The sequence below is a fragment of the Sus scrofa genome, chromosome 9 (genome assembly GCF_054392235.1).
Source record: "Sus scrofa isolate SSC_HxYL_T2T_F1_AM1 chromosome 9, Sscrofa_HxYL_maternal_Yorkshire_Landrace_v2.0, whole genome shotgun sequence".
In the NCBI taxonomy this organism is placed as follows: domain Eukaryota; kingdom Metazoa; phylum Chordata; class Mammalia; order Artiodactyla; family Suidae; genus Sus; species Sus scrofa.
Window position 1 is genome coordinate 9,274,443 of NC_139391.1, and position 27,009 is coordinate 9,301,451.

Below are 27,009 nucleotides of genomic sequence, written 5' to 3' on the forward strand. Positions count from 1 at the left end.
GATGGAAAAAATAAGGAATTCTGGGGAGAACTCCCCACAGATAGTTCACAGGGGTGGGCACAGTGAGCCCCCAGGGGACCACCGCTTTACACAACCCATTCACGACCCCCATAGGGTTTCCAGATGTCAGACCTCACGCAAGTCGATTCTGGAAAACTGCATGCCCAAGAGTCTAGACAGGTGTTTCTGCGTCCAGAGTTCTGCCTGTGGAGACTCCAACCGCTGTCTGACCCCAGGCAGCCTGTCAAAATGTCCTGCTGTTGGACCACGCAGCCAGTCTGGAATTTGGACTAGAGAGTCAGCCTGTCACCAACCCTTCCTCACCTGGAACGCCCTTGGGGCTTCGTTATCCCACTCTCATGTCCCAGCTCAGACACTGAAAGTGCCAGAACACAGCAGCAGGTGGGCTCTGCCAGCGCTCTGGTGCCCTCCAGTGGCCATGCCCGCCAACAACAACTCAGAGCCCTTCCTCCTGTCTCCTGAACAAATCACAACGGCTGCGCTCAACTTGAGCTCCTGACAACCTGATTTTCTTTCCTCTTCTCCAATACGCATAATCAACTGCCTTAGAGAGGGGGTCATTTCTTCCTCAAAGTCTCCCCGGGCACTTGCTCCTCTCTATTCAACACTGCTACTTTTAGTTAATGAATTGAACTCACTCCGGCTTTAATTAATCAGCCCCTTTCATTTTCCTGACCTGGATTTAGCTAAGGTACTTCTCTCAGGAGTGAAAAAATAGGAGAGAAAGGAGTAAGGGACTTTGGGGAGAACTTTTTAGAGAGAGTTCACAGGGATGCGTACAGCGTACCCGCCAAAGGACCACCTGTTTGACACAAACCTTTTAGGACCCTTAGCCTAGATTTCCAGATGTCAAAATACATGCAAGCCTGCTTCCTGAAAACTGCATGCCCAAGATCCATCCTGGTATATCTGGATCCACAGTTCTGCCTCTGGACAGTCACATGGCAGTCAGATCTCTAACAGCCTGCCAAACCGTCTAGCCACTGAGCTACCCGACCGGGCTGGAAGTGAACCACAGATGGGAAGGCAGAACTATGTCCCCTCTATGAGGTGAGGCTCCGCCGGCACTTCCTCGCCCTCTAGCGGCCGTATCCTCTAACGACAACTCAGAGCCCTTTCTCCTGCTTCCCTGATCATACAGGAGGGCTGAACTTGAGGACCTGACAGCCCGATTTAGCTTCTCCTCTCCCACTAAGCACAATCAACTGCCTTACAAAGGCGAGTATTTCTCTGTAAAAGTGTCCCAGGAAACTCAATCCTCCATATCCAACACAACTGACTTTAAGTCAACCAGCTGAACCCACTATAATTCAGGTAATGGTTTTTAAATTAATCACCCCCACTAATTTACATGAACTGGATTTAGCTAAGGATCTTCCCTCAGGGGTAAAGATCAGAAGAGAAAGTCTCAGATGGAAAAACAAACAAAAAACACAAGGACTGAGGGGAAGAAATCTCCAGAGACAGTTCACAGGAATGTGCAGAGCAGGCCACACACACCATTCATGGCCACCATCCCACCTTTCCGGGTGCCAAAACCCACGCAAGCCTCATTCTAGAAAACTGCAGGTCCAAGATTCAGGCCTGGTATGTGTGGGTCCAGAGTTCTGCCTCCTGAGAATCAAATGGGAGTCAAGCCTTAGATAGCCTATGAAATTGTCTGGGTACTGGGGTACCCAACAGTTGGAAAGTGGCCCACAGATGTGAAGGCAGAACGATTTCCCCTCTATCAGGTGAGGCCATTGGAGCCTGAGAGTCAGTTATGGCCTGCATCCAACTTCCCCTTGCTGTCTGAGTTCCTGCAGTTCCTCTGTTCTGATCTAGAACTCCTTCTCTGAGCTTGGATGTGCCAACACAGAGCAGCAGGTGGGCTCAACCTGCGCCACAGCGCCCACTAGCGGCCAGTGGCTCAGAACCCTTTCTCTTTACTTCCTGACCATATCCTGGGGCTGAACTTGACCTGAGCACCTGACGGCCTCTTTCCCTATTTCCTCTTACAGTGAACACAGGAACTGTCTTAAGGGAGGGTGCCCTGCTCTCTCAAAGCTCCCCAGGGCTCTCAATCCTCCCGATCCAACACCACCACTTTAAGTCAATCAACCAACCCACTTCGTGTCAGGTAACTGGCTTTAAATTAATCACCCCCTTTTAACTTCTGTGACCTGGTTTTAGCAATGGTACTTCCCTCAGGGGTGAACAACGGGGGGAAAGGCTCAGATGGAAAAAAAATAAGGAACCCTGGAGAGAACTCTCCAGAGATTAGTGTACAGGGATGCACAGTGTGCGCCATCAAAGGGCCACCACCTTCACACAATCCATTCACCACCAGCCCAGGTTTCCAGATGCCAAACCCCATGCAGGCCTGATTCTGGAAACCACATGCCCAAGATTCAAGCCAGGTATTTCTGGGTACAGAGTTCTGCCTCTGGAGAATCAAAAGGCCGTTAGACTTCGAACAGCCCATCAGAGTGTCCGCCCACTGGGCTCCCTGGCCAGTCTGGATGGGACTCAAAGGTGGGGAAAAACTATGTCCCTTCTTTCAGGCCAGGCGATTGGTACTGGCGGTTTGGAGGCTGCCTGTAACCAACGCCTGATCACTGGGCACATCCTCGGGGTTCCATAAGCCAATGTCATACCCATCTTACCCATCTCTGAGCCTGAAAGTGCCAATGCAGAGCAGCAGGTGTGATCTGCTGGGCACGAGGTGTGACCCTTTGGGCCACCAAAAGACCACTACTTTCACACAAACCATTCAGGACCACGTGCCCGGACTGCCAGATGTCAAACACTATGAAAGCCTGACTGAGGAAAAACGCACACTCAAGACGCAAGCCTGGTATCTCCGGGTCCAGAGTTATGCCTCTGGAGCATCAAGTGGCAGTCAGACCTCAGACAGCCTGTCAGATTGGCCACTGGGCTCCCCATCCAGACCCACAAATGTGAAGGCAGAACTATGTCCCCTCCATCAGGTGAGGCCACTTGAACCTGAGAGCCAGAGTGCTGCAACCAAGCTCTCCTCGCTCTGCTGGTTCTTGACGTTCCGTCAGTCCCAGCTTGAACCCCATCTCTGAGCTCAGAAGTGCCAACACGGAGCAGCAGGTGGGCAACCTGCGCTCTGGCGCCCTCTAACGTCCGTTCCCTCTAAGAACCACCCAGAGCCCTTCCTCGGCCTCCTGAACAATGCCCAGGGCTGCGTGGAACTGGAGCCTCTGATGGGCTCTGCGGGTGCTGGGCTGCGCTCTAGCAGCTGGTCCCCTAACACTCACTCAGAACCCGTTCTCTTTACTCCATGATCGAACACTGGGTCTGACCTTGAGCTGAGCACCTGACAGCCTGATTTCTTTTTCTTCTCAGGGAGCACAAGAGGGGACAGTTCTCTCTCAAAATGTCCCAGGACCCTCAATCCTCGCTACCCAACACCCCTTCTTTAAGAGAGTCCACAAAAACCCACGTCATGCCAGGTAACTGGCTCTAAATTAATCGGCCTTTAATTTTCATGACCTGGTTTTAGCAATGGTACAATCCTTGGAGTGAACAGCAGGAAGGAGAGGATCAGACGGAAAACTATACGGAAGGAACTGCGGGGAGCACTCTCAGGGAGCCTTTACAGGAATACACACAGCTCGCTCACGAAAAGACCACCTCGCTGCCTACAAAGAGGGGTGTTTCCGCAAAATCTCCCAGGAAACTCAATCTCCATATCCACCTCCACTACTTTGAGTCAATGGGCCGAACCCACTGCGAGTCTGGCAAACGTCTTTAATGAATGTCCTGTTAGTTTACATGAATTGCACTGAGCAAGGGATCTTCCTTCAGGAATGAATGACAAAAGGGACTGTTTCAGATGGAAAAGATAAGGATTTGGGGGGAGAAGCATCCAAAGACAGTTCACAGAGGTGGGCACCATGCGCCCACCCAACAACCAACAGCTGTTCCACAAGCCATTCAGGACCACCAGCCCAGATTTCCAGGTGACTAAATCCACGCAAGACTGACTCTGGAAAAGTGCCTGCCCAAGATTCAAGCATGGTATACCCAGAACCCAACTGCAGTCAGACCTCAGCCAGCCTATCAAATTGTCCAGCCATTGAGCCGCCTGGCCAGGCTAGAAGGGACCCACCGATGTGAAGGCAGAGCTATGTCCCCTCCATCAGGCAAGACCATTTGAACCTGAGAACCAGAGGCAGCCTGCAACCAAGCCCTTTTCGCTGGACACGCCCTTGGGGTTCTGCCATTCCCATCTCGAACACCATCTCTGAGCTGGGAAGTTCCAACAGGGAGCAGCAGGTGGGCTCAACCTGCGACCTGGTGCCTCTAGAGGCCACTACCCTCCTCCCGGCTCCGCGACAGTACCCTTGTAGGCTATCTGACTTGAGCACCTGGCAGGCAGCCTGATTTCCTTTTTGCTCTCACTGAGCACAAGCAGTAGGGGGTGTATTTCTCGCTCAAAATCTTCCAGGGCCCTCAATCCTCTTTATGCAACACCAATTCTTTTTGTCAATGAGCCGAATACACTTCAGATCTGGTAACCCGCTTTAAATAATTCAGCCCCCTCTTTTTTCTTGACCTGGTTTAATTTAAGATACTTCCCTCAGGGGTGAACAAAAGGCTGGAGGGGATCAGGTGGAAAAATAAAGCACTTTGGAGAGACCTCTCCAGAGAGAGTCCACAGGGATGTCCACGGGGTGCCCCCACAAAGGACCACTTTTATGCCAGCCATTCACCACCCCCGGAGCACATTCCCAGACACCAGAGCCCACGCCCACCTGATTCTGGAAATTACACACACAGGATTCAAGCCAGGTATTCCTGGGTCCGGTCTGCCTCTGCGACAAGCACTGTCAGAGCCCACAAAGTCGTTCCCACTGTGTGGCCACTGGATGATGCTACCAGGAGCCCACGGATGTGGGGGCACAACTATGCTCCCTCTCTCAGGCAGGGCCATTCGGAATGAAGCGTCAGAGGTGGTCTGTGACCAACACCTCCTTTTTGGTCAGTTCCTTGGGGTTCCACCCTCCCCTTCTGGAATCCCAACTCTGAGCTGGGAAATGCCAACAGGAAGGAGCAGGTGGCATCTGCCAGTGTTCTGGCGCCCTCTTGTGGCCATTATTTCTAACAACAACTCAGAGCCCTTCCTCCTGCCTCCAGACCAAACCCAAAGACGGCACTGGCCTTGAGTGCCTGACAGCCTGATTTCCTAGCTCCCTTCCCTCTAACAACAACCAAGTGCTTTCCTGATGGGGTATCTTCCTCTAAAACGTTCCCACGGCACTCATCCCTCTCTATCCAACAACACTACATTAAGTTAATCTGCCTAACCCACTACAGGTCATATAACTGGCTTTAAATAATCAGCCATTCCCCTTAATTCAAGGACTTTGTTTTAGGGCAGGTTCTAAAAGCAGGGGTCAATGACAGGAGAAGTCTCAGATGGAGCAAGAATAAGAAACTGCGGGGAGAACTCTCTCTTGAGAGTGCACGGTGATAGGCAGAGACCCCACTAAATCATCACCACTTTTACACGCACCACTCACGACCACCACCCAGCCTCCAGATGCCAAACCCACGCAAGCCTGACTTTGGAAAACTGCATTCCAAGGTCGAATACCTAAGAATCGAGGTGGGTATTCCTGAGTCCATATGTTTGCCTCTGGAGAATTCAGTGAAAGACCCAAGACAGCAGGTAAATTTGGCTATTGGAAAACATGACCAGTCTGGAACGGGCCCATAGACATGAAAGCAGAACTATGCCCCCTTTATCAAGTGAGACAACTTGAACCAGAGAATTAGAGGCGGCCTGAAACCAGCACCTCTCTTCTGATCACATCCGTATTTTGCCATCTCCTCTGGAACCCCAATTCTTAGCCTGGAAGCGCCAACACAGAAAAGCAGTTGGCGGAGCTCCTGTTGTGGCTCAGTGTTAATGAACCCGACTGACATCCATGAGGACATGGGTTCGATCCCTGGCCTCGCTCAGTGGGTTGAGGATCCGGCATTGCCGTGAGCTGTGGTGTAGGTCACAGATGTGGCTTGGATCCCATGTTGTTCTGGCTGTGGTGTGGGCCAGCAGCTGCAGCTCTAATTCAACCCCTAGCCTAGGAACTGCCATATGCCATGGGGAGGCCCTAAAAAGGCAAAAAAAAAAAAAGAAAAAAAAAGAGAGTGAGAAACAACTGGCTCTGCTTGCACGCTGGCACCCTCTAGGGGCCATTACTTCTAACAACAACTCAGAGACCTTCCTCCCTCCTGACCAAACCCCATGAGCTGAACAGGGCACCTGAAAGCCTCCTTTCCCGCCTCTTCACCCTCTAACAATTAAGTGCCTTAATGAGGGTGGTGTTTCTCTAAGTCTCCCAGGCACACAATCCTCCCTATCCAACACCACGACTTACTTAAGTCAATCAGCCGAACCCACTGCAAATCACATAACCGGCTTTACACGATATAACAGCCCCGCCCCTTCATTCATGAACTTGGTTTTAGCTCAGGTTCCTCCTGCAGAGGTCAACGACAGAAGGAAGAAAGGTAAGGAACTCTGGGGGGTACTCCCAAGAGAGAGTTGGGAGGAAGAGGCGAAGAAAGCCCTTCAAATGATCACCAATTTTATAGACTCCATTGAGGAGGAGCACAGGCACAGCCTTCCAGATGGCAAACGCCATGCAAGCCTGATTTTGGAAAAACGCATTCCCAAGATTCAACCCAGGTATTTTGGGTCCAGAGTTCTACCTCTGGAGAATCAAACAGCAGTCAGACCCCAGACAATGGGTCAAACTCTCTGGACACTGAGACACATGACAACTCTGGAATCAATCCACACACATGAAGGCAGAACAGTGTCCCTTCTATTAGGTGATGGAATTTGGACAAAAGAATCAGAGGCAGCCTGTAATCAGCCCCTCCTTGCTGTCATATCCTCGGGGACCCGCCATCCCCATCTCGAACCTCAACTCTGACCTGAAAATGCCAACAACAGAGAAGCAGCTGGGGGAGTTCCCGTCATGGCTCAGCGGTAGTGGACCTGATTAGTATCCTGAGGACATGGGTTCAATCCCTGGCCTTGGTCAGTAGGTTAAGGATCTGGCATTGCCGTGAGCTGTGGTGTAGGTCACAGATGCTGCTCGGATCAGGCGTTGCTGTGGCTGTGGTGTAGGCCGGCAGCTGCAGCTCTAATTCAACCCCTAGCCTGGGAACCTCCATATGCGGTGGGTGCGGCCCTCAAAAGCAAAAAAAAGAGAGAAGCAACTGGGCACTGCCAGCACTCTGGCGACCTCCAGTGGCCGTTCGTATAACAACTCAGAGCCCTTCCTCCTGCCCATTGAACAAAGGGGCTACAGTGGGCTTGGGCACCTGACAGCCTGATTTCCCCCTCCTCTTCCTCGACTAACAATCAAGCCCCTCACAGAGGGCGATGTTCTCAGAGTCTCCCAAGGACACAGTCCTCCTCATCCAACACCACAGCTTGATGTCAGGCACATAACCCGCTTTAAATTAATCACCCCCTCCGAATTCAGGGGCCTGGTTTTAGGTCAGGTTCTCCCCACAGAGGTCAAGGACAGAAGGAAGAGGCTCAGAAGAATAAGGAACTCCGGGGAGGACTCTCAAGGGAGTGTCCACAGGGTTAGGTAAAGACCACCCCCCAGCCACAGAATTATCACCACTTTTACACACTCCGTTCACGACCACCAGCCCAGCTTTCCAGATGCCAAACCCCAAGCAAGCCAGCTTCTGGAAAACTGCATGACTAAGATTCAAGCCAGGTATTTCTGGGTCCAGAATTCTGCCTCAGGAGAACCTGATGGCTATCAGAACCCAGACAGACGGTCAAACTGTCTGGCTAATGGGACACAAGACGAGTCTGGAAGAGACCCATAGATGTACAAGCAGAACTACGTCCCTTCTATCAGGCGAGGCCATCTGGAAGGCGGCTGTGCCCACCGCTGTACCACCCACACCGCTCAGGCGAGGCCATCTGCACCAAAGATCAGAGGCAACCTGGAACCAACCCCCCTTTTCTGATCACCTCTTCAGAGTTCTACACTCCCTTTATTATTATTATTATTATTTTTTTGTATTTTGTCTATTTAGGGCTGCACCCGCAGCATATGGAGGTCAATGATCAGAGCTGTAGCCGCTGGCCTACACCACAGCCCCAGCAACGCCAGATCCAAGCCGTGTCTGTGACCTACACCACAGCTCACAGCAACACTGGATCCTTAACCCACTGAGCAAGGCCAGGCATCAAACCCGCATCCTCATGGATACTAGTCGTGTTCGTTAACCACTGAGCCACGATGGGAACTCCTGCACCCCCTTATTGAACCCCAACTCTGAGCTTGGAAGTTCCAACACACAGCAGCAGTCGGGGTGGGCCAGCATTCTGGCGCCCTCTTGTGGCCATTGTCCCCAGCAACAATTCCGAGCCCTTCCTCTTGCCTCTGGACCAAATCCAGGTGCTGTACTGGGCTGGGGACTTTTGGCCTGATTTCCACCCTCCTCTTCCTCTATCAACAATCAAGCGCCTTAAACAGGCTGGTGGTTCTCCTTCCAAGTCTCCCAGGGCACAGAGTCCTCCTCATCCAACAACCATCACTTTAAGACCATCTGCTGAACACACTACAAGTTACATAACTGGTTTTAAATTAATCAGATCCAGCCTTAATTCACAGACCTGGTTTAGTTCAGGTTCTTCCTGCAGGGTTCAGTGACAGAAGGAAAAGGCTCAGATGGAAGAAGAATAAGGAACTTTGGAGAAAACTCTCCAGAGAGAGCTCTCAGAGACAGGCAAAAACCACCTACCACATTATCATGGCTTTTACACAATTTATTCACAGCCACCAACAAGCTTTCCAAACGCAAAACGCCCAAGCAAGCCTGATTCTGGAAAAATGCATTCCCAAGATCCAAGCCAAGTATTCCTTTCTTTTTTTTTTTTTTTTTGCCTTTTCTAGGGCTGCTTCCATGGCATATGGAGGTTCCCAGGCTAGGGGTCGAAGTGGAGCTGTAGCCACCGGCCTACACCAGAGCCACAGCAACACGGGTTCCGAGCCGTGTCTGCAACCTACACCACAGCTTACAGCAACACCGGATCCCCAACCCACTGAGCAAGGCCAGGGATCGAACCTGCAACCACATGGTTCCTACTCGGATTTGTTAACCACTGAGCCACGACGGGAACTCCAGAAGCCAAGTATTTCTGAGTCCAGAGTTATGCCTCTGGAGAATCAACTGGCAGTCAGGGCCGAGACAGGTCAAACTGTCTGGCCACTGGGACACATGACAAGGCTGGAATCGATCTACAGATGTGAAGGGAGAACTATATCCCCTCTAACAGGTGAGGCAGTGTGGACCAAAGAATCAGAGGTGGCCTGTAACCAATGCTTCATTTCTGGTTACATCCTTGGGGATCCGCAATCTGCATCTCAAACATCAGCTCTTAGCCTGGAAGTGCAAATACTGGAAAGCAGTTGGGCTCTGAGGGCGCTCTGGCGCCCTCTGGCGGCCATTCATTCTAATAACAATCACAGCCCTTCCTCCTGCCTCCTAAACAAAGGCACTGCACTGGCTTGAGCACCTGACAGCCTGAGTTCCTTCCTCTTCTCCCTCTAACGACTATTAAGCGCCATACAGAGGGTGGTGTTTCTCTCTCAAAGTCTCCCAAGGCAAACGATCCTCCTCATCCAACCCCACAACCCTAAGTCCATCAGCCTAACACACCACAAGTAACAAAACCAGCTTGAAATTAATCAGCCCCGCCCCTTAATTCAGGGATCTGGTTTTATTTATTTATTTTTTGTCTTTTTGCCATTTCTTGGGCCGCTCCCACGGCATATGGAGGTTCCCAGGCTAGGGGTCAAATCGGAACTGTAGCCACCAGCCTACACCAGAGCCACAGAAACGCGGGATCCGAGCCGCGTCTGCAACCTACACCACAGCTCACGGCAACGCCGGATCGTTAACCCACTGAGCAAGGGCAGGGATCGAACCCGCAACCTCATGGTTCCTAGTCGGATTCGTTAACCACTGCGCCACGATGGGAACTCCCAGAAACGCAGGTTCTGAGCCGCGTCTGCAACCTACACCACAGCTCACAGCAACGCTGGATCCTTAACCCACTGAGCAAGGCCAGGGATCGAACCCTCAACCTCATGGTTCACTAGTCAGATTCGTTAACCACTGAGCCACGAAGGGAACTCCAGAAACCCCACCTTTTAAATCACTTAGCAGAACCCAATACAAGTCACATAACCAGATCTAAGTTAATCGGCCAGTCCTGAATTTGCAGAGCTTGTTTTAGGTCAGGTTCTTCCCACAAAGGTGTAGGACAGGAGGAAACGTCTCAGACGCAACAAAAACAAAGAACTTTGGGGAGAACTCTCGAGAGAGGTTCAGAGAGAGGTAAAGACCCCTCCCCAACAAATTATAACCTTTTCTCTCAACACTGCTCACAACCACCAGCCCAGCTATCCAGATGCCACCCCCATGCAAGCCGGAATCTGGAAAACTGCATGTCCAAGATTCAAACTGAGTCCTTCTGGATCCCGAGTTCTGCCTCTGGAGAATCCAATGGGAGTCGGCCCCCCAGACCGTGGGGCAAAGTGTCTGACCACTGGAACATACCCCAAGTCTGGAAGGGAGCCATGGATGTGAAGGCAGAACAATGTCCCCTCCATCCAGTGAGACCATGTGGACCCAAGAATCAGAGATGGCCTCTGACCAACCCCTCCGTCCTGGTCACGTCTTTGAGGTTCCCCCATCCCCATCTGGAGCCCAACAGAGAGCAGCAGGTGGGCTCTGCCAGCCCTGCAGCGCCCTCAGGCCACCTTCCGCTCTCAAAACAACTCAGAGCCATTCATCCTGCTCCCTCAACATCCACGGGCTGCCCTGGGCTTGAGCACCTACAGCCTGACTTCCTTCCTCCTCTAACGACAATCAAGGACTGTATACAGGATGGGTGCTTCTCTCTCTCATTCTCCAAGGCCACCCAATCCTTCCTACCCAATACCAGTGCTTGAGGTCCACTGCCTAGCACACTACAAATTATGTATCCAGCCTTCACCTAATCACCCCCTTAACTCACAGACACAGTTTTAGGTCAGGCTCTTCCCACAGATGTCGACGACAGGAGGGAGAGGCTAAGATGAAAGAATAAGGGGCTCTGGGGAGAAAGAATTCACAGGGAGAGGCAAAGACAGCCCCACTGAATTACAACCGCTTTTACAAACTCCATTCACGATCACCCGCCCAATTTTTAAATGCCGAACCTCATTCGAGGCTGATTCTGGAAAATCACAGGCCCAGGATTCAAGCCAGGAATTTCTGTGTCCACAGTTTTTTTTCTCTGGAGAATCAAAAAAACAGCCAGACCCCAGACAGTCTTTCAAAGTGTCTGGACAGTGGGTCCCCCGACAAGTCCGGAAGGAAGCCATCGATCTGAACACAGAACTACGGGCCCTCTAACCAGAGAGGCGATTTGGACTGAGGGGTGGGAGGCGCCTGTAACCATCCTTCCCTTGCTGCTATCATTCCTGAGGCTCTGCCATCCCCAACACTAACCTAATTTCTGAGCCTGCAAGTACCAACACAGAGCAGCAGGGGGGCTCTGCCGGCACGAGACGCCCTCTAGCGGCCCTTCCCTCCAAAGCCAGGTCAGAGCCCTTGCTCCTGAACAGGGCCGGGGGTTGCACTGCGCGTCAGCACAGGAAAGCCCGATGTCCCTCCTCCTCTCCCAGGAACAGCAATCTCTGCCCAAGAGGGGTGTCTCTCTCAGATCCTCCCAGAGCACCCAATCCTCCCCAACCCCTCCACTGCTTCACGTCGGCCAGCTGAACCCACCACGCGGCACTTAAGCTGCTTGAAGTCAATCAGCCTCCCCTGAATTCAAGGACCTGAACTCAGGTAAGAGTCTTCCCACAGGGCTCAATGACACGAGGAAAAGTCTCAGAAGGAATAAGAAGCTTTGGGGAGTCCTGTCAGGAGAGTGCTCACAGGGAGCGGGAAGGGCCACTCAATGAATTATAACCACTCTGACTCAGCCCAGAGTTCCAGATGCCAAACCACACACAAGCAAGAGTCTGGAAACCTGAATACCCAAGATCCAAGCCAGGCATTAATGGGCTCAGAGTTCTGCCTCTGGATAATCAGAGGGCTTTCAGACCCCAGACGGCCTGTCGAAGTGTCTGGCCATTGGGCTACACAAGCACTAAGTGACCCACAGCGACGATGACAGAGCTACATCCCCTCTATGGGACGAGGCAGTCTGGACCGGAGACTCAGAAGCAGCTGTAACCGATCACCCCTCCCTGGGCACTTTCTTGTGGTTCTGCTAACCCCATCTTGAACCTGATCTTGGAAGTGTCAACACAGGACAGCAGGTGTGCACTGCCACAGCACTGAAACCCTCCAGCAGCCCTTCCTGCTAACGCCAACTCAGAGCACTTCCCACTGACTCCCTGACCACACACTGGGGCTGAACCTGACTGGCCCACCTGACAGCCTGATTTCGCATCTCCCCTCAACAATCTTACAATCTTACAGAGCAGATTATTTCTCACTCAAGAGTCTCCCAGGAAACTCAATCCTCCATATCCAACACCACTACTTTAAGTCAATCAGCGAAAGAGGGAAACCTCTTTAACTTAATCAGCCTTCCCTTAAATTATGGAAGCTGGATTTAGCTAAGGTTGTTCTCTCAGGGGTGAAGGACAGAAGGTAGAAGCTCAGATGGAAAAAAAATAAGTATTCTGGGGGAGAACTCTGCAGGGATAATTCACAGGGATGGACTCAGCGTGACCACAAAGGACCACAGCTTTTAGAAACTTCATTCCTATCCACAACCCAGCTTTCTGGATAGGAAAACCCATGCAAGCCTCCTTCTGGAAAACTCCATGCCCAATAGTAAGGCCAGGTATATCTGAGTCCAGAGCTCTTCCTCCGGATAATCCAACAGCAGCTAGACTTTAGAAAGCCTGTCAAGGAGTTCCTGTTGTGGCACAGCAGAAACAAATCCAACTAGGAACCATGAGGTTGTGGGTTCAATCCTTGGCCTCACTCAGTGGGTTAAGGATTTGGCATTGCTGTGAGCTGTGGTGTAGGTCGCAGACAAGGCTCGGATCCCACATTGCTGTGGCTGTGGTCTAGGCCGGCAGCTGTAGCTCTGATTCAACCCCTAGCCTGGGAACCTCCATAGGCTGCAGGTATGGCCCTTAAAAAAATTTTTTTTTAAAAAGCCTATCAAATTGTCTGGCCATTGTGCTACCCAACCAGTCTGGAAGTGACCCAGAGATGAGATGTGCGGGCAGAACAATGTCGCCTCCATCAGACGAGACCATTCGAACATGAGAGTCAGAGGCGGCCTGTAACCATCCACTCCTTGGGGTTTTTCCATTCCTATGCTGAACATCGCTGAGCTTTTAAGTGGGAACATGGATTCAACTTGGGCTCCTGCGCCCTCTAGTGGCCGTTACCTCTAAGCGCAACACAGAACCCTTCCTCTGGGCTCTGGATCATACTCTGGGGCAGAACTTGACTTGAGCACCTGACAGCCTGATTTCCTTTTTCCGCTCCCACTGAACACAGGCAACAGAGGTGTGTGCTTCTTTCTCAAAGTCTCCCAGGGCATTCAATCCTCACCTAGGACCACTACCTTAATCAATCAGACAAAACCAATTCAGGTTCCTTAACCGGCTTTAAATTAATCAGCTCACCATTAATTTTCTTGACCTTGTTTTAGCTATGTTACTTCCCTCGGGAGTGAAGAACAGAAGGGAGGGGCTCAGATGGAAAATAATAAAGCACTTTGGAGAGAACTTTCCAGAGCTCGTTCACAGGTAAGGTCACAGCGTGCCCACCAAAGGACTTCCACGACTACACGTTCCATTCACGATGACCAGTCTAAATTTCCAGATGCCAGACCACACACAAAAATGATTCTGCAAATTTGAATACCCAGGATTCAAAGCAGATCTTTATGGGTTCAGAGTTCTGCCTCTGGATAACAAATGGCTCTCAGACCCCTGACAGCCGGTCTAAGTGTCTGGCCACTGGGCTGCCCGACCAGGAAGTGATCCACAGACGTGAAGGCAGACCTATATCCTCTCCACCACGTGAGGCCTTTGGAACCTGAGAGTCAGGGGCAGCCTGTAACCAACCACTGCTCACTGTGCACGTCCTCTGGGTTCCTACCTTCCCATCGCAAACCCCATCTCTGAGACCAGAAGTACCAACACAGAACCACGATTGGGCTCAAACTGTGCTCTGGCGCCCTCTGGAGGGTGTTCCCTCTAACAACGACTCAGAGACCTCCCTCCCAACTCCCTGACCAAACGTACCAGGCAGAACTTGATTTTGTACCTGACATCATGGTTTCCTTTTTCTTCTTTCACTGAGCACAAGCAACTGCCTTAACGGAAGGGTGTATTTATCTCTCGCAATCTCCTAGGGCACTCAGACCTCCCTATCCAACACCACTCCTGTAAGTCAATCAGCCAAATCCACTTCAAAACAGGTAACCTTATTTAAATTAATCAGCTCCCTTTTAATCTTCTTGGCCTGGTTTTAGCTAAGGTACTTGCCTCAGGGTGAAAAAGATGAGGGAGAGGTTCAGATGGGGAAAATAAATGAATTCTGGAAAGAACTCTCAAGAAAGAGTTCAAAGGAAGAGCTGAAGTCTGCCCACCTAATTATAAGAGCATTTATATTCTCCAATCACAACCTCCATCCCAGCTTTCCAGATGACAAACCTCATACAACCCTGATTTTGGAAAACCGCGGGCCCTAGATTCAAGCTAGGTATTTCTGGGGACAGAGTTCTATCTCTGAAGAACCAAATGGAAGACAGACCCCAAAGAGTCAGTCAAACTAGCCACTGGAACAATACGACCAGTCTGGAAGTGACCATGGGTTTAAAGGCAGAACTACACCCCCTCTATCAGGTGAGGCCATTTGGACTCAAGGATCAGAGGCCCTCCATGCTCTCCAGTGACCCTACTTTCTCAAAACAATTCAGGGGCTCGCTTCAGCAGCACACATACTAAAACTGGAATGACACAGAGAAGATGAGCAGGGCCCCTGCGCATGGATGACATGCAGATTCACGAAGTGTTCCAACTTTTTCACATGATTGAGACTATGTGACTATCGGTCTATAGCAAGCAGAAATAGAAATGGATTAACATACTTGAAAAACAGGGCAACCATAAATCAGAAACAAAGAATACCTTCACAAAAAAAAAGAAGAGGACACAAGCATAAAGGGAGATCATCCAACTAAAAAAAGAGAAAGCAACGAAGGAGAAACATTGAATCAACTGGAAAACAAGGTTTAAAACTGCAACAAACACATATTTATCAATAATTACCTTAAATGTCAATGGACTGAATGCTCTAATCAAAAGACATAGAGTGGCAGACTGAATAAAAAAACCAAGAGCCTACACTATGTTGCCTACAAGAGACCCACCTTAGGGCAAAGGACACATTAAATTGAAAGTAAGGGGATGGAAAAAGATGCCTCATATGACTGGAAATGGCAGGAAAACAGGAGTCGCAATACTCCTATCAGACAGGAGTTCCTGTTGTGGTTCAGCAGTAACAAACCAGACTAGTATCCGTGGGGACTCAGGTTCAATCCGTAGGCCCACTCAGTGGGTTAAGGATCCAGCACTGCTGTGAGCTGCACTGTAGGCTGCAGATGTGGCTCGGATCCTACGTCGCTGTGGCTGTGGCTGCAGCTCCAATTTGACACTTAACCTGGGAACTTTCATATGCCATAGGCATGGACCTAAAAAGACCAAAAAAAAGAAAGAAAGAAAAAGAAAAATAGTCATATCAGACAAAACAGATTGTAAAACAAAGGCCATAAAGAAAGATGAAGGACACTATTTAATGATAAAAGGATCAATTCAAGAAAAGGATATTACACATCCATCAATATATATGCCCCTAATATAGGAGCACCAAAATACAAACTTAAACAAAGGGAGAAAATTTTTTTTTGTCTTTTTGCCTTTCCTAGGGCCACTCCCACGGCATATGGAGGTGGCCAGGCTAGGGGCCAAATCAGAGCTGTAGATGCTGGCCCACGCCAGAGCCACAGCAATGCAGGATCTGAGCCTCGTCCTCCACCAACTCACGGCAATGCTAGATCCTTAATCCACTGAGCAAGGCCAGGGATCGAACCTGCAACCTCGTGGTTCCTAGTCAGTTCTGTTAACCACTGTGCCATGATGGGAACTCCCAAAGGGAGAAATTTATGGGAACAAACTAATAGTAGGAGACTTTAATATCCATACCCCTCAATGAACAGATCTTACAGACAGAAAAACAATAAGGCACTAGAGACCCTAAACGACAAAACAGAACAGTTAAACTTACTTGATATTTTTAGGACATTACATAAAAAAAAACACCCATAATATACATTCTTTTCTCTTCTTTTTTAGGGCCACACCCACAGCATACATAAGTTCCTAGATGAGGGGTTGAGTTGGAACTGCAGCTGCTGGCCTATACCACAGCCATGCCAGATCCAAGCTTCATCTGTGACCTACACTGCAGCTCACAGCAATGCCAGATCCCTAACCCACTGAGCAGGGCCAGGGATCAAACCTGTGTCCTCATGGATTCTAGTTAGATTCTTGACCCACTGATTCACAATGGGAACTCCCAGAACATACATTCTTTTCAAGTGCACATGGAACATTCTCTAGGACTGACCACATAACTGGGGCACAAAACTAACCTCAACAAATTTAAGACTACAGAAATTATTTCAAAAACCTTCTCTGACCACAATGACATGAAATCAGAAATCAACCTAAGGAAAATAAGTGAGAAAAAACTGTCCACATGGAGACCAAACAATATACTATTCAAAAACCAATAGGTCAATGAGGAAATTAAAAAATACCTTGAGACAAACAAAAAATGAAAACAACCATACAAAAGCTATGGAATACCGTAAAAGCAGTTCTTAAAGGGAAGTTCACAGCAACACAAGCCTTCCTCAAAAAAAAAAAAAAAAAAAAAGCAAGAAAAATCTCAAATCAATAACCTGACCTAACACCTAAAAGAATTAGAAAAAGAAGAACAAACAAAACCTAAAGTCAGCAGAAGGAAGGAAATCATAAAGATCAGAAAGGAAAGCAATGAAATAGAGATTTTTAAAAAATAGAAAAAAAAATCAATAAAACCAAGAGTTTGTTCTTTGAACAGGTAAACAAAATTAACAAACCTCTGGCCAGACTCACCAAGAAGATGACAAAGTGAACACAAATAAACAAGATAAGAAATGAAAAAGGATAAATCTCAATGGATACTGCAGAAATACAAATAAACATAAAAGAATACTATTAATAATTACATGCCAACAAATTTGACAACCTAGAAGAAATGGACAACTTTCTAGAAAGACACAGCCCACCAAAACCAAATCAAAAAGAAATAGATCATTTGAACAGATCAATCTCTAGAAATGAAATTGAATATGTAATTTAAAAACTCCCTACAGGACCAGATGACTTCACAGGTGAATTCTAACAAACATACAAAAAAGAACTTATACCCATCCTTCTTAAACTTTTCCAAAAGGTTGAAGAAGGAACACTCCCAAAGACATTCTATGAAGCCACCATCACCCTAATCCCAAAACCGGACAAAGACACTATCAAAAAAGAAAATTATAGACCAATATCTTTGATGGATATAGATGCAAAAATTCTCAACAAAATTTAAGCCAACTGAATCCAATAACACATAAAAAAGATCATACACCACAACCAAGTAGGATTGAGCCCAAGTTCACAAGGATGGTTCAACTTATGCAACTCAATGTCATATACCACATTAACAAGAGAAAAGTAAAAAAAAAAAAAAAAAATACATAAACACGATCATCCCCACAGATGCAGAAAAAGCATTTGACAAAATCCAACATCCATTAATGATAAAAACTCCTACTAAAGTGGGTATAGAGGGAACAATCTCAACATAATAAAAGCATTTATGACAAATAGCCAATATAATACTCAATGAAGAAAAGCTGAAAGCCTTACCACTAAAATCTGGAACAAGGATGCCCACTCTCACCACTTTTATTCAACATAGTACTGAAGTCCTAGCCACAGCAATCGGACAAATGAAAGATATCCAAATTGGAAGCAGAGAGGTAAAATTGTCACTCTATGCAGATGACACGATACTATATACAGAAAACCCTAGGGACTCCACACAAAAACTATTGGAACTGATCAACAAATTCAGCAAAGTAGCAGGATACAAGATCAACATTCTGAAGTCAGTTGCATTTCTGTATATCAACAATCAATAATTACAAAAAGAATATTAAAAAAAATACCTTTTAGGGAGTTCCCATTGTGGCTCAGTGGGTTAAGGACCCGACATTGTCTCTGTAAGAAATGTGGGTTCAATTTCTGGCCTCGTTCAGAGAGTTAAGGATCCAGCATTGCCACAATCTGTGGTGTAGGTTGCAAATACAGCTCGGATCTGATGTTGCCATGGCTGTGTTGTAGGTCTCAGCTGCAGCTCCAATTATACCCTTAGCCTGGAAAATTCCATATGCCACAGCTGTGGCTGTAAAAAAAAATAAAAAGAATCCAGGCTATAAAATGGCTTGAAGACTAAAACATAAGACATGACACCATAAAACTCCTAGAAGAGAACATAGGCAAAATATTCTCTGACAAAAACCGTATAAATGTTTTCTTAGGTCTGTCTTCCAAGGCAATAGACATAAAAACAAAAATAAACCAATGGAACCTAACTAAACTTACAAGCTTTTGCACAGCAAAGGAAACCATAAAAAAACAATGAAAAGACAACCTAGGAAATGGGAGAAAATAGGTGCCAACAATGCAACCAACAAGGGCTTCATCTTCAAAATATACAGACAACTCAGCAATAAAAACCAAACAAACAACCCAATCAAAAAAATGAGCAGGAGTTCCCGTCGTGGCACAGTGGTTAACGAATCCGACTAGGAACCATGAGGTTGCAGGTTCGGTCCCTGCCCTTGCTCAGTGGGTTAAGGATCTGGCGTTGCTGTGAGCTGTGGTGTAGGTTGCAGACGCGGCTCGGATCCCGCGTTGCTGTGGCTCTGGCGTAGGCCGGTGGCTACAGCTCCGATTCGACCCCTAGCCTGGGAACCTCCATATGCCGCGGGAGCGGCCCAAGAAATAGCAACAACAACAACAACAACAAGACAAAAGACAAAAAAAAAAAAAAAAAAAAAAAAAGAGCAGAAGACCTAACTGGACATTTCTCCAAAGAAGACATACAGATAGCCAACAGACACATGAAACAATACTCAACACCACTAATTGTTAGAGAAATGCAATTCAAAACAACAACGAGGTACCACCTCACGCCAATCAGAATGGCCATCGTTAATCTTTAATTCATCTACAAAAAAAAAAAAATGCTGGAGAGGGTGTGGAGAAAAGGGAACCCTCCTACACTGTTGGTGGGAATGTAAATTGGTACAACCACTGTGGAAAACAGTGCGGAGGAGCCCCAGAAAACTAAATGTAGAGCTACCATATGACCCAGCAATCCCTCTCTGGGGCGTCTATTCAGAGAAAACTGTAATTCAAAAAAATACATGACCCCTATGTTCACTGCAGCACTATTCACAAAAGCCAAGACATGGAAACAACCTAAATATCCATTAATAGATGACTGGATTAAGATGTGGTACATATATACAATGGAATATTACTCATAAAAAAGAATAAAATAATGCTATTTGCAGCAACATGGATGCAGCTAGAGACTCTCATACCAAGTGAAGTCAGAAAGAAAAAGACAAATACCATATGATATCACTTACATGTGGAATCAAAAATATGGCACAAATGAATCCATCTACAAATCAGAAACAGACTCACAGATACAGAGAACAGACTTGTGGTTGCCAAGGGGGAGTGGGGAGGGAGGAGGGAGTGGGATGGATGGGGAGTTCGGGGGTAGCAGATGTAAACTAATACATTTAGAATGGATAAGCAATGAGGTTCTACTGTATAGCACAGGGAACTCAACAGTCTCTTGGGATAGACCCTGACAGAAGATAAGATAAAAAAGGGAATGTATATACATGTATGACTGGGTCACTTTGCTGTACAGCATAAGTTGGCACAACACTGTAAATCAACTACACTTTAATCTAAAAAATTTTAAATAAAAACTTAAAAAAAAATCAATGTAGAGGTACCCGCTGAGGTGCAGTGGGTTAAAAATCTGATTTCAGTGGCTCAGGTTGTTGCTGAGGTGTGGGTTCAATCTCTGGCCCTGTGCAGTGATTTGGTGCTGCCACAGCTACAGCACAGGTTGCAGCTGCAGCTTGATTTCAATCCCTGGCCCAGGAACTCCCATATGCTACGGGTGTGGCCGTACAAAGAAATCAATGTAATGAATCACATTAATGGATTAAGGAAGAGAAATCACATGATTGTCTCAACAGATAAAGAAAAAGTGTTTGACAAAATTCAATACCCATACATAAGAAGAACTCTCAGCAAACGAGGACTACAAAGACATTTCTGTAATCTGATAAAAGGCATTGACAAAAAATATCTCCAGCTAACTCATAATTTTGAAATACTTTGGAAATAATTTTGAAATACTGAACTGTGTCCCCCTGAGGTTGGGAACAACACAAGGATGTCTACAACCACCACTCTCGACACTGTACTGGAAGTCTCAGCCAGCAAAAGGAAGAAATGAAAAGGCATAAGAGGTATAAGGCTGACAAAGAAGAAATGACCACTACCTGTAGACGTCATGATCGAGAACACGGGCAACCCAAAGACCCTGCAAATGGCTAAAAATGATAAGGGAATTCAGAAAGGCTGCTGGATATATGATCAAAATTTCTACGTACTAGCAACAAACATAGAAATGGCACGTGAAAAAGCAATACCACTGATAACAGCATAAAAAAGACCAAATGTCTAGGAATAAATCTAATGAAAGATATGCATAAACTTGCCAGTGAAGACTAGCATTGTTGAGAAGAATTTTAAATGGCCTAAAAAATGGGGGATGTATTATTTTAACGAATCTGAAGATTCAATATTGTAGAGATGTCAGTTCTCTCCCAAATGGTCTACAGGGTCAATGCAGTTCCAGTCAAAATCCCAGCAGGATTTTGTGTGGAAGCTGACAAGCTGATTATAGAATTTGCAGAGAAAGGCAAAGGCCTTATAACACCTACAGCAATTTTCGAGAACAACAATGTGGCTAGAGAACTTCACTATCTACGTGTTACAAATTACTTGTCTCCAGCAATTTAAGCACATACATTGTTACCTGCCTTACCAAAGTGCCTCCCGGACAACTCAATGGGGAAAAAGATATCCATCTTTTCAACAGATAGTGTTGGGTCAATTAAATATCTATATAAAAAAAGTAAACTTCAGAGTTCCTGCTGTTGTGCAGCAGAAACAAATTTGACTAATAAATGAGGTTGCAGGTTCGATCCCTGGCCTCACGCTCAGTGGATTAAGGATCCAGCATTGCTGTGAGCTGTGGCATAGGTTGCAGACGCAGCTCGGATCCTGAGTTGCTGGGGCTGTGGCATAGGTCTGCAGCTGTAGCTCTGATTCAACCCCTAGCCTAGGAACCTCCATGTGCTATGGGTGTGGCCCTAAAAAGCAAAAAAAAAAAAAAAAAAAAAAAAAGGAAATTTCACCTCTACCTCCTCACACCATACACAAAAATTAATTCTAGATAGATCACAGACCAAATGTGAAAAAACTAAAATAAGCTTCCAGAAGAAAACATAGAAAAATATTTTCATGGCTTGAGAGAGGCAAAAATTCTTGATCAGGAAATATAAAGCACTAACCATAAAACTGATGAACTGGGCTTCATTAAAATTAAGAACTGTTCATCAAAATTCACCATTAATATGAAAAAGCAAACCACAGACTGAGACAAGATTTTTGTGATATGCGGATCCACAAAGAACTTGTATTCAGTATATAAAGGACTCAAATCAACAAGAAAAGGACACCTAACTCAATTTAAAGATAGGCAAAAGGGGAATTTCCGTTGTGGCGCAGTGGTTAACGAATCCGACTGAGAACCATGAGGTTGCAGTTCGATCCCTGGCCTTGCTCGGTGGGTTGAGGGAGCAGCTCAAGATAAGGCAAAAAAAAAAAAAAAAAAAAAAAAAGATAGGCAAAAAGGCCAAGAGACACGTCCAAAAAGGATTATCAGAGTGACAAATAAACATATGAAAAGATACCCATCATCATTAGTCACTTGAGAAATGAAGTCAAAACCACAAAGAGATACCACTACATACCTACCCAAACCAGTAAAATGAAAAAGACTGGTGTTACCACGCATGTGTGAGGATAGGGAGTAACCGGAAATCTCTTTCATTAATATGAGACTGAAAACTGGTACAACCACATCAGAAAAGTATTTGGCGATATCCTCCAATGCTAAACAAACGTTTTTTACTCTGTGACTCAGCAATTCCACTCTTGGGTATACACCCAACAGAAATGAGTGCTTATGTCCACTAAAAGATGTGTAAAAAATTAACAGCTTTATCCATTATGGCCCCCAAACAGAAATAACCAAAATGCCTATCAACAGTGAGAAGGGCAAATAAATTGCGGTACAAAGGGAATAAATAAGAGAACAGAAGAGAGTGAACCACTGACATATGCAACAACATGAACGAGCCCCCCAGACACAGTGCTGAGTGAAACACATCCCCCGAGAAAAGAGCGCGTGCTGTATGGCAAAGCAGCGTATCGGGCACAACCCAACTGCGGTGACAGGAGTCAGCATGCTGGGTATTCTCAGAGGAGGTTACCAGTGGGATGACACGGGTGATAGCTAAAATTGTGGGGGGGGGGTGTGTATGTAAAAATTGAAGCTCTACCTAAAATCTTCGTAATTTATTCTATGTAAATTATTCCTCAATTTAAAGCAAATATAAAGAAAAACAGCGTGGTATTGGCTGAGTAACGGAGAACTAGATCAGCGGAGAATACGTAATCCAGATACACACTCATGTATTAAAGAAATTTGGGGTTAGAATAAAGGTCACATTTCCTTCATTTTTTGCCTCTGAATGTCGCCATCTAGCTGTGATTCCTGGAACTGAAGTAGCCCCCGTGAGACCTCAATGGGAACCCGCCTCCAAGAAAACGCCAGAAGGGCAAGCAAGCAGGTCATGGATAGAGGAGAGAGGGCACAAAGAGCCTGAGCTCCTCAAGAACATCCATGCCCCCAGAACCAACCACCTCTGGAAAGTCTTACTTACGAGTTTGTTATTTGAGATAAAAAAGAAAAAAATCCACTTGCAACTGGATTTTTTTTTTTTTTTTTCCCTTGGGCCGCTCCCGCGGCATGTGGAGGTTCCCAAGCTAGGGGTCCAGTCGGAGCTGTAGCCACTGGCCTACGCCAGAGCCACAGCAACGCGGGATCCGAGCCACATCTGCAACCTACACCACAGCTCACAGCAATGCCGGATCGTTAACCCACCGAGCAAGGGCAGGGACCGAACCCGCAACCTCATGGTTCTTAGTCAGATTCGTTAACTACTGCGCCACGATGGGAACTCCACAACTGGATTTTAAAAGCATCCTGACTGACAGAACCAGTTAGGAAGACACTGAAATAGTTCACATGAGGCCACAATCTCCCTGGGCCCAGCAATTTAAAAGCAGCAGCTCCCCGGGGAACTACAGACTTTCAGAACCAACTCTCCGAAGCTTACTCACACCACGGGGCTAGAGTGTCTCTGCATCAAGGGGTTTCACTAACCTGTCCGGTCAACATCCTTTTTCATGGGCAGCACTGTATAATCCGGTTGGTCATCTGAGGCCTCAAACATCCACAACTTGGGCTGCAGCCTGGATTGGGGCCCTTTCCGGGGACTTCTCCTGCCTCCAACCCAGTCTCCAGACCCATCTCGGAGCTGAACCTGCTGTAGGTACGGGATCCGGAAAATCCTGTTTTGATCCAGGCTTAACTTCTTCAGTCTTCAATTAAGGAAAGTGAATACAGAATCACAGGAGTAATGATACTTCAGGGACATTTACGGAGCAACGTTAGGGAAAGCACAGGGAGTCGGCTTGGACACTTACTCTTCTGTGTGACCCTGAGCCAGTGACTCACCCTCTCTGGGCCTCAGCACCCCTGTCTCTACAATGGGGGTAGTATTTATCAACCTTTCAAAGTTCTTGCAAGGATAACATGAGACTATATGTAAATGACCTGGAACAAAGCAGTGTTTAGTAAGTGGAATTTGAATCCAAAGTAAATATTCCAGGGATCTAAAACGTAACCATTTAAATGCCAGCATTTCATTACTTCGACCTAATACAGGCAGCCCTCCATCCACATCTGCAGGTTCTACGCTGGGTGAATCTCTGGATACAAACCCCACAGATACAGAGGGCAGACTACAGGTAGAGGTTATCTTTCTGATTCTGATTCTTTTTTTTCTGCCTCCTCCCAGGGTCAGGATCCCATCTCCAACATCATCTCCTCTCCTCTCTTCTCGTTGCTTCTTCTAATCCAGTCACATGGTCAGAGACACCCTTACTCATAGCCCACTTTTTGGGCCTGAGCTAAAGCTCAGAGGCGCCACGACTTACCCGCAGCAGAGATAAAAGTGGTGGAGCTGGGATTTAAGCCCTGGCCTTTTGGCTTCCAGAGCAGTGCTCACAGTGTGCGCAAGGCTGGGGGTTACAGAGGGCCCTGTGGAGAGAGGCTTGCAGCTTTACCTCCTGAGCCCAGCCAGGCTGGCAAAGCAGCTGGGGTGGGAGAGCTTGTTGTCATCCAGCATCAGGGTCTCCAGTGCCGGGAACCTCAGGATGTACCTCTTGCTGGTCAGCGATGTCACAGATGCCTCCCTGTGAGTGCAAAGAACTCGTAATGAACACGGCAGAGGACACACTCTGCCACGCCCAGGAAGAAATGGAGGAGGGGGAACCCACCGAGAGGCCTAACTGGCTTTTACCCCCTTTGCAGATGACGGAATTCAAACGCAGAGTCACCTGCCCAAAGTCTTATAGCCAGAAAGCGGCAGAGGGCAAATTTAACGCCAAACCCCAGGCACTTTCGGCTGCGGCACCGGCTTCGCAGCACATCTTCCAGCCCTCCGTGGACTGAAGGGTGGGGAGGGGAAGGGTCGCTGTCGCCTGGGCCAGATGGAGCGCGACAAAGAGAGGCGGGGAGGCCAAAAGGCCTGTAACCGCACACCTGAAGGCAGCGAGGCTTCAAAGGTGAATTGAGAAAGATGGAGAGTCAACTGTGCATTCATTCACTCACACTCATGAATTTCTTTAACACATATTTGCGAAGCCAGAGACTAGGAATGTGAACGGGAACACGCCCCTCTCAAAAGTGCTTAGAGACTCGTGGAGGCCATGGGCGCACAGCAGAGAGAGGGACAAACGCCGGAGCAGAGGCAGGCACGAGGCTGGGGGGCGGTGGCCCACGCTGCAGGGAGGACCCAGGGGCAGCGGCAGCGGTTCGGAGCCGGCACTGGCCACGCTCTTGACAGCTGGGAGAGAGGGAGGGAAGCGGGGAGAAAAATCACCTCTTTGTGGCTGGAGCTGTAATATTTTTAGAAGCTCTGGCCAGTCATGTGTCTCATCATGGGGCCCAGGGGACCAAGGCAAGGCACAGAGAGGAGCGGCTGTGAAAGCCGAGAGAAAGAACTTCTGGGCTGCTCCACAATGCTCGGGACCTACATTCAGTCTGTCCCTGGGGCACGGCTGTGAGACGCCCTGCTGCTGCTCTTCCTCCCTTTCTGTTTCTTTAATCATGACGGGTTTCTGTAGATTATAACCATGACAGTTCTGATGAAAACAGGCACAGGTCAGACATGGTCTCAGAAAGAGCCCTCCTGGAAAGGTGTGGGGGAAGGGGCTTCAAGGCAGAGAGCAGAGACCCTCCGCAGAGAAGGAAAGAAGCCTTTAGTTCATGGGGACTTTTCAAGGTCACAGATGACTCTCTTCCTCTTCCTGAAACGACCAACTTTCATACACTGAATTTTTAATCTGCCTGAAAGCAGTTACAGGAAGGTGCACATCAGCTCTGTTGATTGATAACTGACTGGCCGATCCTTATTGTTTTCCAGCCAAATATGAAACGGCAAAGAAATAAGCCTTCACAAAATTCCTCGGAAGGCCCATAATAAAGAAGCTAGCTCTGGCCTATCACTTGAGACAGGTACACTGCTTTGCCTTTTTAAAGTTCAACTCTAATTAGAATGGAGAGAAGGTTCACTTTGTCTCGAAAACAGATGTCTTAAAATAGGAGGGCATCACTAGGTAGGTGAGGAAGGCAAGATGCAAAGCTTCACAGAGAAGCACCAGACTCTCCCGCTGAGCCCTTCCCATGGCAGTCTTGGGAGGAGAGGTCTTTAGAGAGGCAGGAGTCTGTTACGGAAAAACTGGGGTTTCCAGCTGCTCAGAGTAGTGCTATTTTTATCATACCTTCTCTTGGCAAGGGGAATTGACACCACTGAAAATCTGACAGCTTCAAGGGAATTTGTAGAAGGCAGCAGTAGACCCCAGTGGCTGCATTTCCTTTCGGGAAAGGGATCTTAGGTGCCGTCTTAGAAGCAGCATGGGGATAGAGACCAGGAGCCTGGGCTTGGGTTCTGATGGTGCTGCAGCTTTGCTTGCTGCGTGCTTCTAGTTAGTACAGAGCATCTCTGGGCCAGTCAGTTTCACCCTCTATCGATATGCTGAAAGGGGATTTCATTTACTTTCTGCTGTAAGACTTTGGATTAGGTTAAAACTAACTGTTTAACAGACTGGACCAAGGACTGCAGCCAGCAAGATGAAATTTAGCAAACTCTTATGTTCATTCACTTGTCAGTTCAGCTTCTGTGATAAGATACAGAAAACCCACCACGCAAACACAGAATGAGGGAGACAGAGCTTAACGGCTTGCTTGTGTAAAAAAAGAACTTATGATGTAGCTGCTAAAAGGCCA

General features: G+C 47.5%; 1 protein-coding gene, 1 long non-coding RNA gene and 1 other non-coding gene across 52 annotated transcripts in view; 2 read left to right on the top strand and 1 right to left on the bottom strand.

The window, feature by feature from the left end:
- The window catches only part of XRRA1 (X-ray radiation resistance associated 1), a 127,071-nt gene that overhangs the window by 62,383 nt on the left and 37,679 nt on the right, over positions 1-27,009 (bottom strand). For 33 of the 50 annotated variants that reach the window (XR_014814652.1, XR_014814675.1, XR_014814674.1 and 30 more), the window contains 2 exons: positions 24,786-24,914; positions 23,821-24,038 (listed from right to left, as the gene is read on the bottom strand). Coding sequence is in view for 10 of the 50 variants with exons in the window: in XM_084975213.1 (XP_084831339.1) it covers positions 23,821-24,038; positions 24,786-24,914 (347 nt within the window). In the remaining 40 variants the exon portion in view is untranslated. The remainder of the gene's footprint in view (positions 1-23,820; positions 24,039-24,785; positions 24,915-27,009) is intronic. The other 17 variants (XR_014814696.1, XR_014814691.1, XR_014814684.1 and 14 more) reach the window with 1 other exon arrangement.
- Positions 8,938-17,056, top strand: LOC146399725 (uncharacterized). Its single transcript, XR_014814719.1, has 2 exons — positions 8,938-8,992; positions 13,215-17,056. It is a non-coding gene; the product is annotated as an uncharacterized LOC146399725 (long non-coding RNA).
- Positions 15,026-15,132, top strand: LOC146399726 (U6 spliceosomal RNA). Its single transcript, XR_014816991.1, has one exon. It is a non-coding gene; the product is annotated as a U6 spliceosomal RNA (small nuclear RNA).